General features: G+C 38.6%; 1 protein-coding gene across 3 annotated transcripts in view; it reads right to left on the reverse strand.

The window, feature by feature from the left end:
- The window catches only part of LOC126470531 (protein inturned), a 258,007-nt gene that overhangs the window by 50,371 nt on the left and 192,138 nt on the right, over nucleotides 1-15,498 (reverse strand). For all 3 annotated transcript variants that reach the window (XM_050098452.1, XM_050098451.1, XM_050098450.1), the window contains exon 14: nucleotides 7,441-7,490. In XM_050098452.1, the coding sequence (XP_049954409.1) occupies nucleotides 7,441-7,490 (50 nt within the window). The remainder of the gene's footprint in view (nucleotides 1-7,440; nucleotides 7,491-15,498) is intronic.

The raw sequence follows: 15,498 nt of genomic DNA on the forward strand, positions 1-15,498 counted from the left end.
TAATAGAGGGGTGAAGGCAATAGAATCAGCTCAAAACGTATGTGCCATATATGGGACGAGTTCCATCAGAGAAATTATGATGGAAAATGGTTTTCTTGTTTCCAGGAGGATCATTTTGTCACAACTACCTCTCCACATTCAGTAAAAGATACACATTTGGATGATGAACATTTACATGGCTTAATCCATGATGGTCCACTGTTACTGAACTGATGACTGGAAAATTTCATGAAATGTGTCTTTTTAAATGTTGTGTGGCAAATGCATTGAATAAACAATGTCCATAGTTCAGGTGCTGAGATATTGCACGCTCTAATTCAAAGCAACAGAAATCAGTTGGTGTCCACAGGTACAGTTTTGATTGAATGTTATTAATTGATAATCACGCATTTTTATCCAATATCACTTCTGGTGATGACATATAGTGTTAACTTAATAAAAAGAGATGGATAGTTGATTATTGCTATCAAAAAACATCTACTTAAGTGAAGGTCAGTTTGAGTCAATGAAAGATCAAGTTATGCACATGGTGACACACAAATAGAGTGTTATATCCTACAAACTGTTTCCCTGTGATATTTCAATTACAGCTAGAATTTGGTGCCAGCCTTTTGGTAACACTATAAGAAAAACAATCAAGAAGTTTAGTTTAGCTTAGTTTAAATCGTTACCTTTATTGCTTTATTGCTCCTTACTGAAAGACCATTAATAAAATTTACTTGTAGGTGAAAATGTGCTTCCAATTTCACTTAACAACATCTTTAACTCCAAGCTGGTAGATTTCTACTGGCATGCAATCAAATAATTGTGAAACTGTTGTAGATAATGTGAAAGAATATATTCTTGATGATTTATTTCTCTCTTATGATTATCTGCTATGTTTAATAAACAAACAAAAAATTCTATAAGATATGCACAGTGCTAATGATGAAAGTCAAAAAGTATTCATAACACAAACCTTCCCAAAACATCACGAATTATAATACATGAAAGTAGCATTTCAGGACTTCCACAAATGTATGGAAATCTGGCACTGTTTGTAGACCCATAAAGAAACTCAGTTCACGAATTATTAAATGCCACACTTTACTCAGTCAAACTGTGTATCTACAAAAACTAAAAATTATATTGATAGAAATAGAAAAATGCAGGCATTAGTGTCCAATTCAGTAATTTTGTAAGTATTTCACCAAGAAGTCTTATGATGGAGAAGTTTTAAAAAATCAAACATTGGGAATTCCAGGTTGGAATACCAACAAAGCAGGAACATATGATTGTTACTCACCATAAAGATGACATGTTGAGTTGCAGTCAGGCACAAAGAAAAGACATTTATACATTAGCTTTCAGCCAAAGCCTTCATCAGGAAAGGAAAAACATATACACACATTCATTCACACAAGCAAGCACACTTCAAGCACACATGACCACAAGCTGCTGGAGATGGCGTTCATTGAGGTGTGCTTACTTTTGTGTGTATGTGTGTGTGTTCTTTTTTTCTCCTTTTCTGACGAAGGCTTCGGCCAAAAGCCAATGTTGTTGTTGTTGTTGTGGTGGTCTTCAGTCCTGAGACTGGTTTGATGCAGCTCTCCATGCTACCCTATCCTGTGCAAGTTTCTTCATCTCCCAGTACCTACTGCAACCTACATCCTTCTGAATCTGCTTAGTGTATTCATATCTTGGTCTCCCTCTTCGATTTTTACCCTCCATGCTGCCCTCCAATGCTAAATTTGTGATCCCTTGACGCCTCAGAACATGTCCTACCAACCGGTCTCTTCTTCTCGTCAAGTTGTGCCACAAACTCCTCTTCTCCCCAATTCTATTCAGTACCTCCTCATTAGTTATGTGATCTACCCATCTAATCTTCAGCATTCTTCTGTAGCACCACATTTCGAAAGCTTCTATTCTCTTCCTGTCCAAACTATTTATCGTCCATGTTTCACTTCCATACATGGCTACACTCCATACAAATACTTTCAGAAACGACTTCCTGACACTAAAATCTATACTCGATGTTAACAAATTTCTCTTCTTCAGAAACGCTTTCCTTGCCATTGCCAGTCTACATTTGATATCTTCTCTACTTCGACCATCATCAGTTATTTTGCTCCCCAAATAGCAAAACTCCTTTACTACTTTAAGTGTCTCATTTCCTAATCTAATTCCACCAGCATCACCCGACTTAATTCAACTACATTCCATTATCCTCGTTTTGCTTTTGTTGATGTTCATCTTATATCATCCTTTCAAGACACTGTGCATTCCGTTCAACTGCTCTTCCAAGTCCTTTGCTGTCTCTGACAGAATTACAATGTGATCAGCGAACCTCAAAGTTTTTATTTCTTCTCCATGGATTTTAATACCTACTCCGAACTTTCCTTTTGTTTCCTTTACTGCTTGCTCCATATACAGATTGAATAACATTGGGGAGAGGCTACAACCCTGTCTCACTCCCTTCCCAACCACTGCTTCCCTTTCATGCCCCTCGACTCTTATAACAGCCATCTGGTTTCTGTACAAATTGTAAATAGCCTTTCGCTCCCTGTATTTTACCCCTGCCACCTTTAGAATTTGAAAGAGAGTATTCCAGTCAACATTGTCAAAAGCTTTCTCTAAGTCTACAAATGCTAGAAACGTAGGTTTGCCTTTCCTTAACCTTTCTTTTAAGATAAGTTGTAAGGTCAGTATTGCCTCACGTGTTCCAATATTTCTACGGAATCCAAACTGATCTTCCCTGATGTCGGCTTCTACCAGTTTTTCCATTTGTCTGTAGAGAATTCGTGTAAGTATTTTGCAGCTGTGACTTATTAAACTGATAGTTCGGTAATTTTCACATCTGTCAACACCTGCTTTCTTTGGGATTGGAATTATTATATTCTTCTTGAACTCTGAGGGTACTTCACCTGTCTCATACATCTTCCTCACCAGATGGTAGAGCTGTGTCAGGACTGGCTCTCCCAAGGCCGTCAGTAGTTCTAATGGAATGTTGTCTACTCCCGGGGCCTTGTTTCGGCTCAGGTCTTTCAGTGCTCTGTCAAACTCTTCACGCAGTATCGTATCTCCCATTTCATCTTCATCAACATTCTCTTCCATTTCCAGAATATTGTCCTCAAGTACGTCGCCATTGTATAGACCCTCTATATACTCCTTCCACCTTTCTGCTTTCCCTTCTTTGCTTAGAACTGGGTTTCCATCTGAGCTCTTGATATTCATGCAAGTGGTTCTCTTTTCTCCAAAGGTCTCTTTAATTTTCCTGTAGGCAGTATCTATCTTATCCCTAGTGAGATAAGCCTCTACATCCTTACATTTGTCCTTTAGCCATTCCTGCTTAACCAATTTGCACTTCCTGTCAATCTCATTTTTGAAACGCTTGTATTCCTTTTTGCCTGCTTCATTTACTGCATTTTTATATTTTCTCCTTTCATCAATTAAATTCAACATTTCTTCTGTTACCCAAGGATTTCTACTAGGCCTCGTCATTTTACCTACTTGATCCTCTGCTGCCTTCACTACATCATCCCTCAGAGCTACCCATTCTTCTTCTACTGTACTTCTTTCCCCCACTGCTGTCAATTGTTCCCTTATGCTCTCCCTGAAACTCTGTACAACCTCTGGTTTAGTCAGTTTATCCAGGTCCCATCTCCTTAAATTCCGACCGTTTTGCAGTTTCTTCAGTTTTAACCTCCAGTTCATAACCAATAGATTGTGGTCAGAGTCCACATCTGCTCCTGGAAATGTCTTACAATTTAAAACCTGGTTCCTAAATCTCTGTCTTACCATTATATAATCTATCTGATACCTTTTAGTATCTCCGGGATTCTTCCATGTATACAACCTTCTTTTATGATTCTTGAAGCAAGTGTTAGCTATGATTAAGTTATGCTCTGTGCAAAATTCTACCAGATGGCTTCCTCATTCATTTCTTATCACCAATCCATATTCACCTACTACGTTTCCTTCTCTCCCTTTTCCTACTGCCGAATTCCAGTCACCCTTTTCGTCTCCCTTCACAATCTGCATAATTTCTTTTATTTCATCATACATTTCTTCAATTTCTTTGTCATCTGCAGAGGTAGTTGGCATATAAACTTGTACTACTGTAGTAGGCATGTGCTTCGTATCTATCTTGGCCACAATAATGCGTTCACTATGCTGTTTGTAGTAGCTTACCCGCATTCCTATTTTTTATTCATTATTAAAGCTACTCCTGCATTACCCCTCTTTGATTTTGTATTTATAACCCTGTATTCACCTGACCAAAAGTCTTGTTCCTCCTGCCACCGAACTTCACTAATTCCCACTATATCTAACTTTAACCTATCCATTTCCCTTTTTAAATTTTCTAACCTATCTGCTCGATTAAGGGATCTGACATTCCACGCTCTGATCCGTAGAATGCCAGTTTTCTTTCTCCTGATAACAACGTCCTCTTGAGTAGTCCCCGCCCGGAGATCCGAATGAGGGACTATTTTACCTCCGGAATATTTTACCCAAGAGGACGCCATCATCATTTAACCATACAGTAAAGCTGCATGCCCTCGGGAAAAATTATGGCTGTAGTTTACCCTTGCTTTCAGCCGTTCGCAGTACCAGCACAGCAAGGCTGTTTTGGTTATTGTTACAAGGCCAGATCAGTCAATCATCCAGACTGTTGCCCCTGCAACTACTGAATAGGCTACTGCCCCTCTTCAGGAATGTGTAAGTGTTTTTTCATAGTGCCTGTCTGCAACTCAACATGTCAGCTTTACAGTGAATAGTAATCTTTTTCTTATATTGTAGCAGTTTTCTCAAGATTTCCTTACTAATTTTTGATCCAACTGCTTGGAGGCCATTTTGAAAAGAGATAAAAGGCTGACATAGTGCAGCAGACCTTCAGTAAGAATGTAACAAAATAGTGAAGACAGGCATTGCTTCACAAAGTAACCGCATTACCACTTGGCTAGCAAAGTACTGCTGCATTCACCTCTACCTCTTTGCCATTGTGATGACTAAGACAGATAATTCACAACACAAAAAACAGGATTAGTTGTAGCTTCAGTGTGGAATGACCTTCCTCGACTCAAAAAGTTAAATTTGCTAATTTGATGTCATACATTAAGTGAGATTCTTTTAGAACATTTAACCAAAATTACAAGAAAATATCTAGTGAAATTGGCTGGATAATTTTGCACCACTCATGGAAGTACATCAATGATCACAGAATTGTAAAACATTTTCTGTGATAATGCCAAGTCCATTTACAGTACACACAGAAAGAATACATTTCTACAATCAATCTGTTTTTTGAGTGTCACACTTGAGGAGCATAGCTTGTACTTCAGAGATGTAATGCACACAGCTGCCAACTTGTTTGAGGGCCAAAATAATAGGCCAATGAGTTTTATTACCATTATTATAACTAGGGTTAGGGGCTAAAGCATAGTTACAAATAATATTCAGATAATAAAACCTGAACACATTTAATTAAGAGCAAGGGAAATTATGTAGGCAGCTGCTCTCTACAGTGGCTGCCATGATTATCATGATTTTTCTGTCTTAATTGTCCAGCAAATAGAAGAGCTCATTTTCTAGACACTATCTGCTATTTTGTTTTAGCTATTTTGGTTATACTGTAAACATTATGAGCAGATAACAATTTTTGAGCTTTTGATTATTATAGACCTAAAAACAGTCCTTAAAATTGTTTTCATTGGCACTATCCCCAAAACAAAGACACAAATGAAAAGGCAATACAGCACTTATAGCGTAACACCAATATATGCACAGATAAATTTCAAGCTATGAATAATAACATACAACTCTTAGTCAAGAAAGCGGATTGTGCAAGGAAACCATGTGCAGTAACTAAGAAAGGGGCCTCAAAAAATCATTATGAAGTGAAACCAATGCATGTGTGCAGGGGAAGTTCAATTCCACCTTCCATTAAAATGAAGGGAGAAACATTGGGCATTAGAACATGGAAAAAGGAACACAAAATGCTGACAATAATGTCTAGAATATGCCTTCCTTATGCATAACTGCCGTTCAATCTGTAGTAATCACAAGAACAAAAAGCATCATCTACTCAGAATGTTTACATTATAATCACTGCTTTGCCCATAAAAGTGAGACGCATCTGATGACGAGCTTTCTAATTTGCTGTACGCTTATGACATGAAGAAACCAAAGTAAACAAATGAGGTTCGGCAAGCTGAACAGGTGGCATAGTTTCTATGTAGCATCTCACAGTTTGCTCTTAATGCAGTTCCTTATGATTTTATTCTAATGCCACTAAGCTGACAGAATATTCATACATAAATTATCAAGATTAAATTGTACGAACAGACTGCTATATTAAGAAATATTATACTTGTGACTGGACATGACTTAGTCAGTGACACTAATTTCTTTCCATCTGGTGATATCAAACAGTATGTCTCCCCCCCCCCCCCCCCCGACCCACATTCCCATGTCCCCTACTGCCTTCCCCCCTTCCTCCCAGCTCTTGAAAGGACGAAATGTAGTGTAGTGAGGTGTTTTTCTTTTAAGAAAATGATTTAAAAGTTGGTATTATGCAGGTTTTTATAGGGTCACAAATGAAACTTTTTTTATTTATGGCTACTTAAAAGTCACTATTTGTCTTCCAAATTATTACAGTGTTTAGTTTTACATTCACTGAGTTCTACAGCAGAAGTCCCTCTGCCATTGGCCTAGCCCTTGCCAGTTCTTTATTATTTCCTAGGAAGGTTTTTTGTTTTTTGAGAAAATATTAGAGTGGTCGATGTGTCATACCTGCAAATGTTCTTACAATTAATGGTATAACACTAGTTTCACTAGTTTCATTGAAACTGTATCTAGGGTCTCAGTCTTTACATAGTTATAAAAAGTGCACCGAATGATGTCTGTGCATTGGGTTCACAGCTAAGACATTTTTGCATTTTCAACAGCAAGGTTTCCTAAAACGAAGGTTACAATAGGAAGGCATCTATTGCTGTGCTTTGACATGTAAGAAGAGTGAGAGGATACTGAAGAAAAGAAATCTGCAAGATTTAAATACCAAATCCTACATGATGGGCAGCACAGAAAGTAGAATGGGTTATGAAATTCATTCTTAAGTATGTAATGAAAAAAGGAAAACCCTGCAGAATCATGAATCTAATCTGCTGGTGACTTACATTCCCTGCCTAACATCAAATGACCTTCATTTCTAAACTTCCTCTGTTACCATTTCCAATTTCCTCAAGTCCACTGTCCTAAAAGGAATCTCTTTTTGAGATATGATTGTGGATAACATCATGTTTATTTTCTCATTCTATCTATTTAATGAAAGGTCCTTTTTTTACACTTGGCTTTCACTTTTAGAAACACACTGTATTATGAAGTTCAGCTGATTCTGGTAAGTATCATTCTTTCACATATACTTATTGAAATATGTATACCAATAAAACTGCTTCTACTTACGTCAGGGCACAGCCTCCTGATTCAAGCAAGACCACAAGTAAGTCATGACCCTAGGAAACAACAATGAAAAATTAGCCACTGTACAGATTTAACTCACAGATAAATAAAATTCTTGTAATACATATTATGAATTACAATAAACACAATTAATGATTCAAATTTAGAAATAGAGAGAGATGTGAAATGTGTTACACAGTTCATTACACACTGACTTAACATATTATCTATCAAAACAAAAAACAGCACTGAATGATAATCATTTAAATGCATTGTCTAAGTATGTCGAATTCAATATGGACATCAATTAATGTAATCTATAAACACGTATCTTATGGAAACCTGAAATAAAACATTATTTGAAATTACAGATAAAAATAGCACTCCTTCACTTTTGCCTCACCTCAGTCAGCATCACATTCATTCATTTAGTTGGTTAGTTGTGTGTTCCACTGATCAGTCCCTCAGAAACTGTTATGATGTGGAAAGTGTCAAGTGCATAATAAATGCACACATGAATCAAGTTTTTTTTAAGCTTAAAATTTTTATTACCTGCCCCTATTCATTAAATGGTACAAAATGCATATTTTATACCTATAGATTTATTTATTTCTATTAAAGAATTCATCTATGGTACAGAAGGAGTTGTCAAGGAGATATGATTTCAATTTATTTTTGAACTGTTAGTGCTGTCTGTCAGACATTTATTTCATCACATAATTTATCGAAAAGTTTTACAGCAGGATATTTTACCCCTTTCTGTGCTAAAGATAGGTTAAGTAGAGGATAGTGTAAGTCTTTCTTTGTTCTGGTATTATAATCATGAATGCCACTTTTGTTTTTAAACTTGTCCATGTGGTTAAGAACAAATTTCATTACTGAGTAAATGTACTGTGAGGCTATTGTAAGAATTCCTAACCTTTTAAACAGATGCCTACAAGATGTGTGACTATGAGCCCCACACATTATTCTAACCGCTTTCTTTTGAGCAGTGAATACTTTTTGCCTACGTGTTAAATTACGCCAAAATACTATTCCGTATGACATCAAAGAGTGCAAGCATACAAAGTATGTTAGCTTGCTAATTTCTATATCCTCAAAATTAGCAATTATTCTGACTGCAAAAGTTGGTGAACCTAGTCGCTTTAGGGGATACAAAATACAAATTTTCCAATTAAGATTCTCATCTCTATTTACACTCAAAAACTTAGTATGCTCTTTCCTGGCTATTGACTTTTGTTGATGTGTTATATTTATTGAAGGAACTGTACTACTTGCAGTAGAAAATTGGATGTTCTGTGTTCAGAACAAGCCCATTTGCAGAAAACTAATCAATAACTTTCCCAAAGACATTATTTGTATTATTTTCTATTGGAGTTTCTTTTACTGAACTAATAATGATACTTGAATCACCAGCAAACAGTGTCAGTTTAGCTTCTTGTTTCAGCTAAGAAGGGAGGTCACTCACATGCATCAGGAACAGAAGGGGACCCATGATCAAACCCTGTGGAACATCTAATGCAATTTCACCACAGTTAGATGAAGTGGGAAACTTCCTTAATTCATTTAATCCATGTAAAGAAACATTTTGCTCCTTGTTCTCTAGATATGCCTTAAACCACTGACATGCTGTTCCATTTATACCATACAATTGTAATTTCTGTAACACAAAGTCATGGTTCACACAATCAAATGCTTTAGACAAGTTACAGAAAATTCCTACTGGTGACATTTTACTATTTAAAGACTGTATTATCTGGGCAGTGAAATTGTATATTGCTGTTTCAGTAGAACAACATTTTTGAAATCCAAAGTGTGATTTACTAAGTATCCCATTACTGTTGAGATGGCTAACCACTCTTGCGTACATTACTTTCTCGATGATTTTTGAACATGATATAAGCAAGGATACTGGCCGGTAATTATTGACATCTGTGGTGTCCCTTTTTTTGTACAGATGCTTGACAATGGAATATTTTAACCTGTCTGGGAAAATACCTTCAGTTAGTGATGAATTACAGATGTGACTCAGACATCAGCTGCAACTGCTCCACATTGTTTTAACATCTTGTTAGAGATGTCATCCACTCCACCAGAACATTTATTTTTCAAAGATTTAAAGATTTTCCTTATTTCACAAGAGGTTATTAGATGAAAATTAATCTGACAATGATTTCTCAAAACTGACTCTTCCATGTACTGCTTGGCTTTTTCTTTTTAACTATTCTCACCAATTTTTTCACCTACACTTAAGAAATGGTTGTTAAATCCATTAGCTACTTGTGTACTGTTGGTTAAGATGGTCTCATTCTCTTTAATAGTAATACTACCTACCCCAGTGGTTACTTTTCCTGTCTCTCTTCTAAAAACATTCCATATTCACTCAATTTCATTGCCCGAGTTGTTAACTTCATCTCTAAAATACATTTTTTTTTTAATTTTCTGACAACTTTTCTCAGTATGTTACAGTAATTTTTATAGTGTAAAATTACTCCTGGCCAATTTTCTTTTTCTTTCTGAAGACACGTTAATACCTGTAGTAATCCGAGGCTTCTTTGAAAACTGTTTTGTGTTACATTTAGTAATTTTTTGGAGCAACAATGTTACCAAGAAATATTTTGCATTTATCATTAGCATTTGGCTCATTATATACATCTCCCCAATTAACATTTCTTAAACTTTCTCTGAAGTGCTCTATAGGTGCTGGGTTGACCAGCCTTACACTTCGACTTAATGGCTTTGAACTGTACACCCTGATAGTTTTTGTAAGTTAGTCAATTGTGCATCATGGTCTGATAATCCATTTATCACAGGGAAAGCATGTGTTAGTTTTACATCATTTAGCCCTACAAATACATTATGTATTACAGTGCTATTGTCTTGAGCTATTCATGTCGGAAAGTTGATCACTGATTCTAAGTTATATGTCATTAATAACATTTCTAGTTGACTTTTCCTATCAGAATTGTTTAGAAAGTTTACAATGAAATCACCACAGATTAACAGCTTCTTCTTTTTGTCTGACAGACAGCATAATATAGGGTCAAACTTTTTTTATCAATAGATTCCAATCTCCTAATGGGGACCTGTACACTGTTGCTAATATCAACAGTACATTATCTAGCTGTGGTTCACATGCACAAATTTCAAAGTGCTGATCGACAAAAAATTTGCTTACTTCTACAGTTTTGTATTTATACTCATGTTTTGTGTAAATGGCAACTCCACCTTTATGCATGCTAGATCTGCAAGTGTAAGATGCTAAATTATACCCATTTGTACTGACACTTTCCATCCCCACAATTACCTGGTGTTCAGACAAAGTATACCAACCTCATTCTTATTTTAGAGATCATCTAAACACACTAACAGCTCATCTACTTTATTTTCTATTGCCCTGATATTTGGATGAATAAAATTGATACTACCCTTAGCTTTATCCCTATTTGGTGTACATGAAGCTTCTTTTATTCTGTTTTTCTTGTTTGTTGTCTGTTTCGACTTTGGGTTTAACCTAAAAAACGTCTCTGCCTGGTTCCATTAACCACACGGATCATCCCTTGTGTGACTGTGGTCCCCCTTACAATATCTGCTAGTAGAGAAGCCAACTTATCTTTCCCTGTCCTATTTAGGTGCAGACCATGTGTAGTGTATCCCCACCTACCAATAGCATCAACTGGAACAACACTTAAGTGAGATTTTGCTGGTGTCTGTAGCATCCTGTTCAGCTCAGTGTTAACTTGCCTTACAGCAGTGTTTACCCAGGGCCGAGCATGGCGCTAAACAACCTCCACAAATTCCACATTTGTGTGCCCAGTTTCTGCTCCTATTTCATCCAGGTCATTCCTAATACTATATCTTGGATTCATAGCCAGACTGGTTCCCCTCCCCCAACTATAATTACCTGATCTTCCTTCTCAAAGTCCCTGCATTGACCTGGCTAAGGCTAGCAGTTGGTTTCGCAAAACTTGTGACCTGGTACCCTGCACCCAATTTCTCCTGAAGCTGCTGGCCTCCCCTCCCATGACTGCTACCTAGAAACAGAATTCTTCTTTTCCTATTCTGATCTGATCCCGACCTGTCTGTTTTCTTTAAGCTAATATTCTTTTCCAACATACATTGAACTACATCTGGATGAGGCCCTTCCTCCACTACTTCAAATAGCAAGCCAAACTGATTTACTAACTGAATTTCTAAAGTTTTTTCAAGAGTTTCCCTTTTTTGCTCTTTGCTTGCTACCTTTTCCCAGCACCCCATCTCTTTCTTCTCTCATAGCCTACATAATGCGAAGTTTGTGTTTTCTAATTCAGCCTTAAGGGCACAAATTTTTGCCTCCTGTTCAGCGATTTGACTGTCCTTTCTACATACCCTACATTGCCATGGAAGAGCCTCATTATCTACCCCTGTTTCCTCACTACTACGTTTGCCCCAATGAAACCATAGCCTACAGTCTTCACAAAACATCCCCTCCTTCAGATTTCTATGGCAACCATCACATTTGTCACACATGGATTGATAGAAAAATGTTCACAAAATTTACACAAAAGCAGAGAATAACTTGGAACAAGAGCACTGAAATTTCGTAGCCTATACTAATATGTAATTAAATGCTAATGTAAACAAACTTAAAAACTTACTTTTGAAAGTTTTAATTAACCACCTAAACTCTAAATGACAGACATGAATTAATTTAACTTTGAACTGCTAAGTCTAGTCAAAAAATAAAGATCTACACTTGCATGAAATTTATGCCTAAAATGTAAACAAAACTTACGACTATCAGCCTTTATTAAATACTTTCTTTTCTATCTGAATACGCTCAGAAAAGTGGGACCTTCAATAGATAGCCTACCAAACAAGTAATTGCACTAGTCTAAAATGTAATATTAACTAAATTACCTCTTATTTCAATATTGATCACTTAACTTAGCAGGAGCTTTGTGGATGTGAATATGCTAGAGATATTAGACCACAGTAACAGCTCGTTTTTAGAAGTTGACTACTTATAGTATTGTTCACAAGAACTGCAACATTGAAAAGTAATGTCCCAAACGAATCTGAACATGAATGATGTGTAGAACACTGTACCAACAAAAGGTGATAGAGATTGTAGAGAAATAGTATGTGTTTAACCTCAGTAGTAATCTCTCTCATGAGCCCTGGAAGGTCAGTGTTATGCCCAGGTCAGTGGATGAAGAGTTATCAAATGAATTAGTAATGTTTAAGACAAGAGGAAGCATGCTTTTTTAATGTCAGTGGGTTTAATATTAGTGCGTGAGTGAGTTTGAAGCATGAAGGAGGATTAGTCTTCAGGAAATTAGGTTCGGCATACTGTGCTGAGAAGACATTAAACCAAAAGACGTAAACACAGTATTGGATGACCACTATTTTCTCTGCAAGGCTATAACAGATTATAGTTTTATTTTCAGTATCGGCTTGAGACTAAATCATTGCACGAAGTATGGATGTGTCTCAGCCAGTTGTTAGACCGCACCTACTAATGGCTGGAATAGTGGCACGTACACCACTGCACCAACTTCCACTGCATGAAAACCAAAACTACAGCATCTTCAGAGGAGTATCATTTTGTCTGTCCCAGTGCCAATGCCACATATGTGATAGCCACTATTGTAATCACAGCAATATGGCAACCTTCACTGTTGGTGAATTTAGTATCTGTAGAAGATGTGAAAATATCACTACTTGACACTGTCAGCATGGGTACTTCATGGGCGGACAGTGGCTTGATAACACCTGGGGAACAGTATCACTTGAGAAGAATAAACTTGCCATGAAAATTGATATTTGGGAAGCAGAGTGCCATAACCCGGATAGTTATGTGCATGGCAGTAAACTCAGCAAATGGCTGGCATGGGCAAATAACAACTAAGTGCATGATGTTACTTGGCACATAGTGCAAGCCACAGTCTGTGGCAATTTAACTTTGCATGAGCACTACCTGCTCCACTTACTGCTGCTCACAAACAAAAACTTCCGTCATCAGGTCTGCCCATACAACACAATGCATGCACCCCTCTATGGAAGGTTTCTGTACTCCTCCACTGCTCTACTCATTTCAACTCATCTGCCTCCATCGTGATGGTCACTGGCAGGCATATTAAATCTATCCCACCTGAGAAGGCCAGGTATGTTCGAAAATGGCCAGGCACGGGCCGTGACCTCCAGCAAAGAATTGGAGAGGGCGTCTGAGAACCCATCAGTGGACCAATCACTAAAGGAGACCATCAATGCTGCCGGCTCCACTGGAAGGACATGGAAGCTGCAGCAGTGGCGTGTCTTCTGGTGGCAGTAGAGATGAGGCCACCTCCATTGATGAAGGGGTAGAAGGAGGCAGAATGGGATGGGGGCAGGTCGAAATCCATGAGCTCCACCTTGGCAGGCGGAGGTGTGAGCCTCACTGGAGCCCTAGGCTGCATGCAACAGGAGGACAGCGGAGGGCATGGTGGAGTACCAACAGTGAAGCATGCTGCTACAAGTGGGAGAATGTCCCTGAAACAACCTCGTACTCAATGCTGCCACTCAGCTGACTGGAAGGCCACAACAGCGGCACTCCAACATGGTGTGGGAGCAACTGAATTGCATAAGGGGTCAGCTGCTTCTCACTAACATCCACCACAAACAACTGCCGACATCTATAGCCCACCACGGCACGCGACAGCCTCCCTAGCTGCCAGTCGAAGGACCAGGCCGAAACGGCAGTGCCTGGAGGAAAATGCGGTGGATCACAGTGGACCGTGGCATGCAACCCACGATGCAACAACTCGACGAGGCCCCATGGCTGGTGCCCGTGCAAAAATCCTGCAGGACTGCACCCACTGTTGCCTGGTACATAGCCAAAAAATTCAAAAACACAACATTGTGGCAAGAGGACTTCATCATTTGGGTCTTGAATGTACACACAAAGCACACATGCTGGATACCATTGTGGTTTCAAAGTCTTCAAACTTCCACGACACAAACTGCTCTTACTGTTATCGAACACCAGAGTCTTTGGGGATTCTTCAATGGCAAAAATTATTGACTCTGCGTGAACAGTGGCAGTCTGCAACATGGAGGAGAGCATCACTATGTACAGGAAATTCGACAATGCATTGACCACCGACCACCACATGCTCCCCAACAATGTACCTGCAAAATTGACTTGACACTGTCCCAAGTGTGTTCTGGGACCGACAACAGAGAGAACTGGCATAGTGGTGTAGCTCGGTTTTGTGCACAAGCCCTGCAAGCCCACATCAAATGTTCAATGTAATAATTGATTGCTGGACAGTAAATGTGATATTGCGTCAATGCCATCTGACACACACCCCAGTGCAATGAATGCACCAATTGGAGTATGTGAGGATATGACATGGGGACAAACACTTAACACTATTGCTCCTCTGTGGCAAGAATGAGAGCTCCCTGGACAGTCCTGAGTCGATTACTGAGGAGAAAAGATTTACACTATGCTCAACCTGCACTCGAGGAGACGTGCTCCAGCAGACCCATCTGGACCGCTGAAATTGTTTTCTGGAAAACTGGGTCAGCATGTGACCTTTTGTGTTGTCAATGGAAAATACAACAGGGCTTGCTGCAAGGCACCATCCAATGCAAACACAAGAGCCTTCTGCGAATTCAACTGCAGACTGGGCCCCACTGGTGACTGTGACAGTGCGTCATGCTGAGTGGTGGAGTGGAAATGAATTCTAAAAAATAGTTGCAGAGAAATGTAGCCCATCACTGCAACCAGTGATCAGTGCTATCCAGAAACTTTGAACAAGGGCCAAATAAGAAAACCAGCAGCTTGTGGTCAGTGATGAGGAGGAACCTTGCCCATAGAGGAAGACGTGAAACTTTTTAACCCCAAATATAATAGCTAGTACCTCCTTTTCCTCCTGTGAATAATTACAATGCACAGTGGAAAGCATCTTCAGTGCATAAGCAATAGGCTGCACGGTACTACCCAGGTTTCGATACAACCAGATGGCACCAATGCCTTACTGGGACATGTCACAGGACAGAGTTCAAGATTTACCCAGTGTAAAGGAAGCCAGACAG

Source organism: Schistocerca serialis, chromosome 3 (assembly GCF_023864345.2).
Source record: "Schistocerca serialis cubense isolate TAMUIC-IGC-003099 chromosome 3, iqSchSeri2.2, whole genome shotgun sequence".
In the NCBI taxonomy this organism is placed as follows: domain Eukaryota; kingdom Metazoa; phylum Arthropoda; class Insecta; order Orthoptera; family Acrididae; genus Schistocerca; species Schistocerca serialis.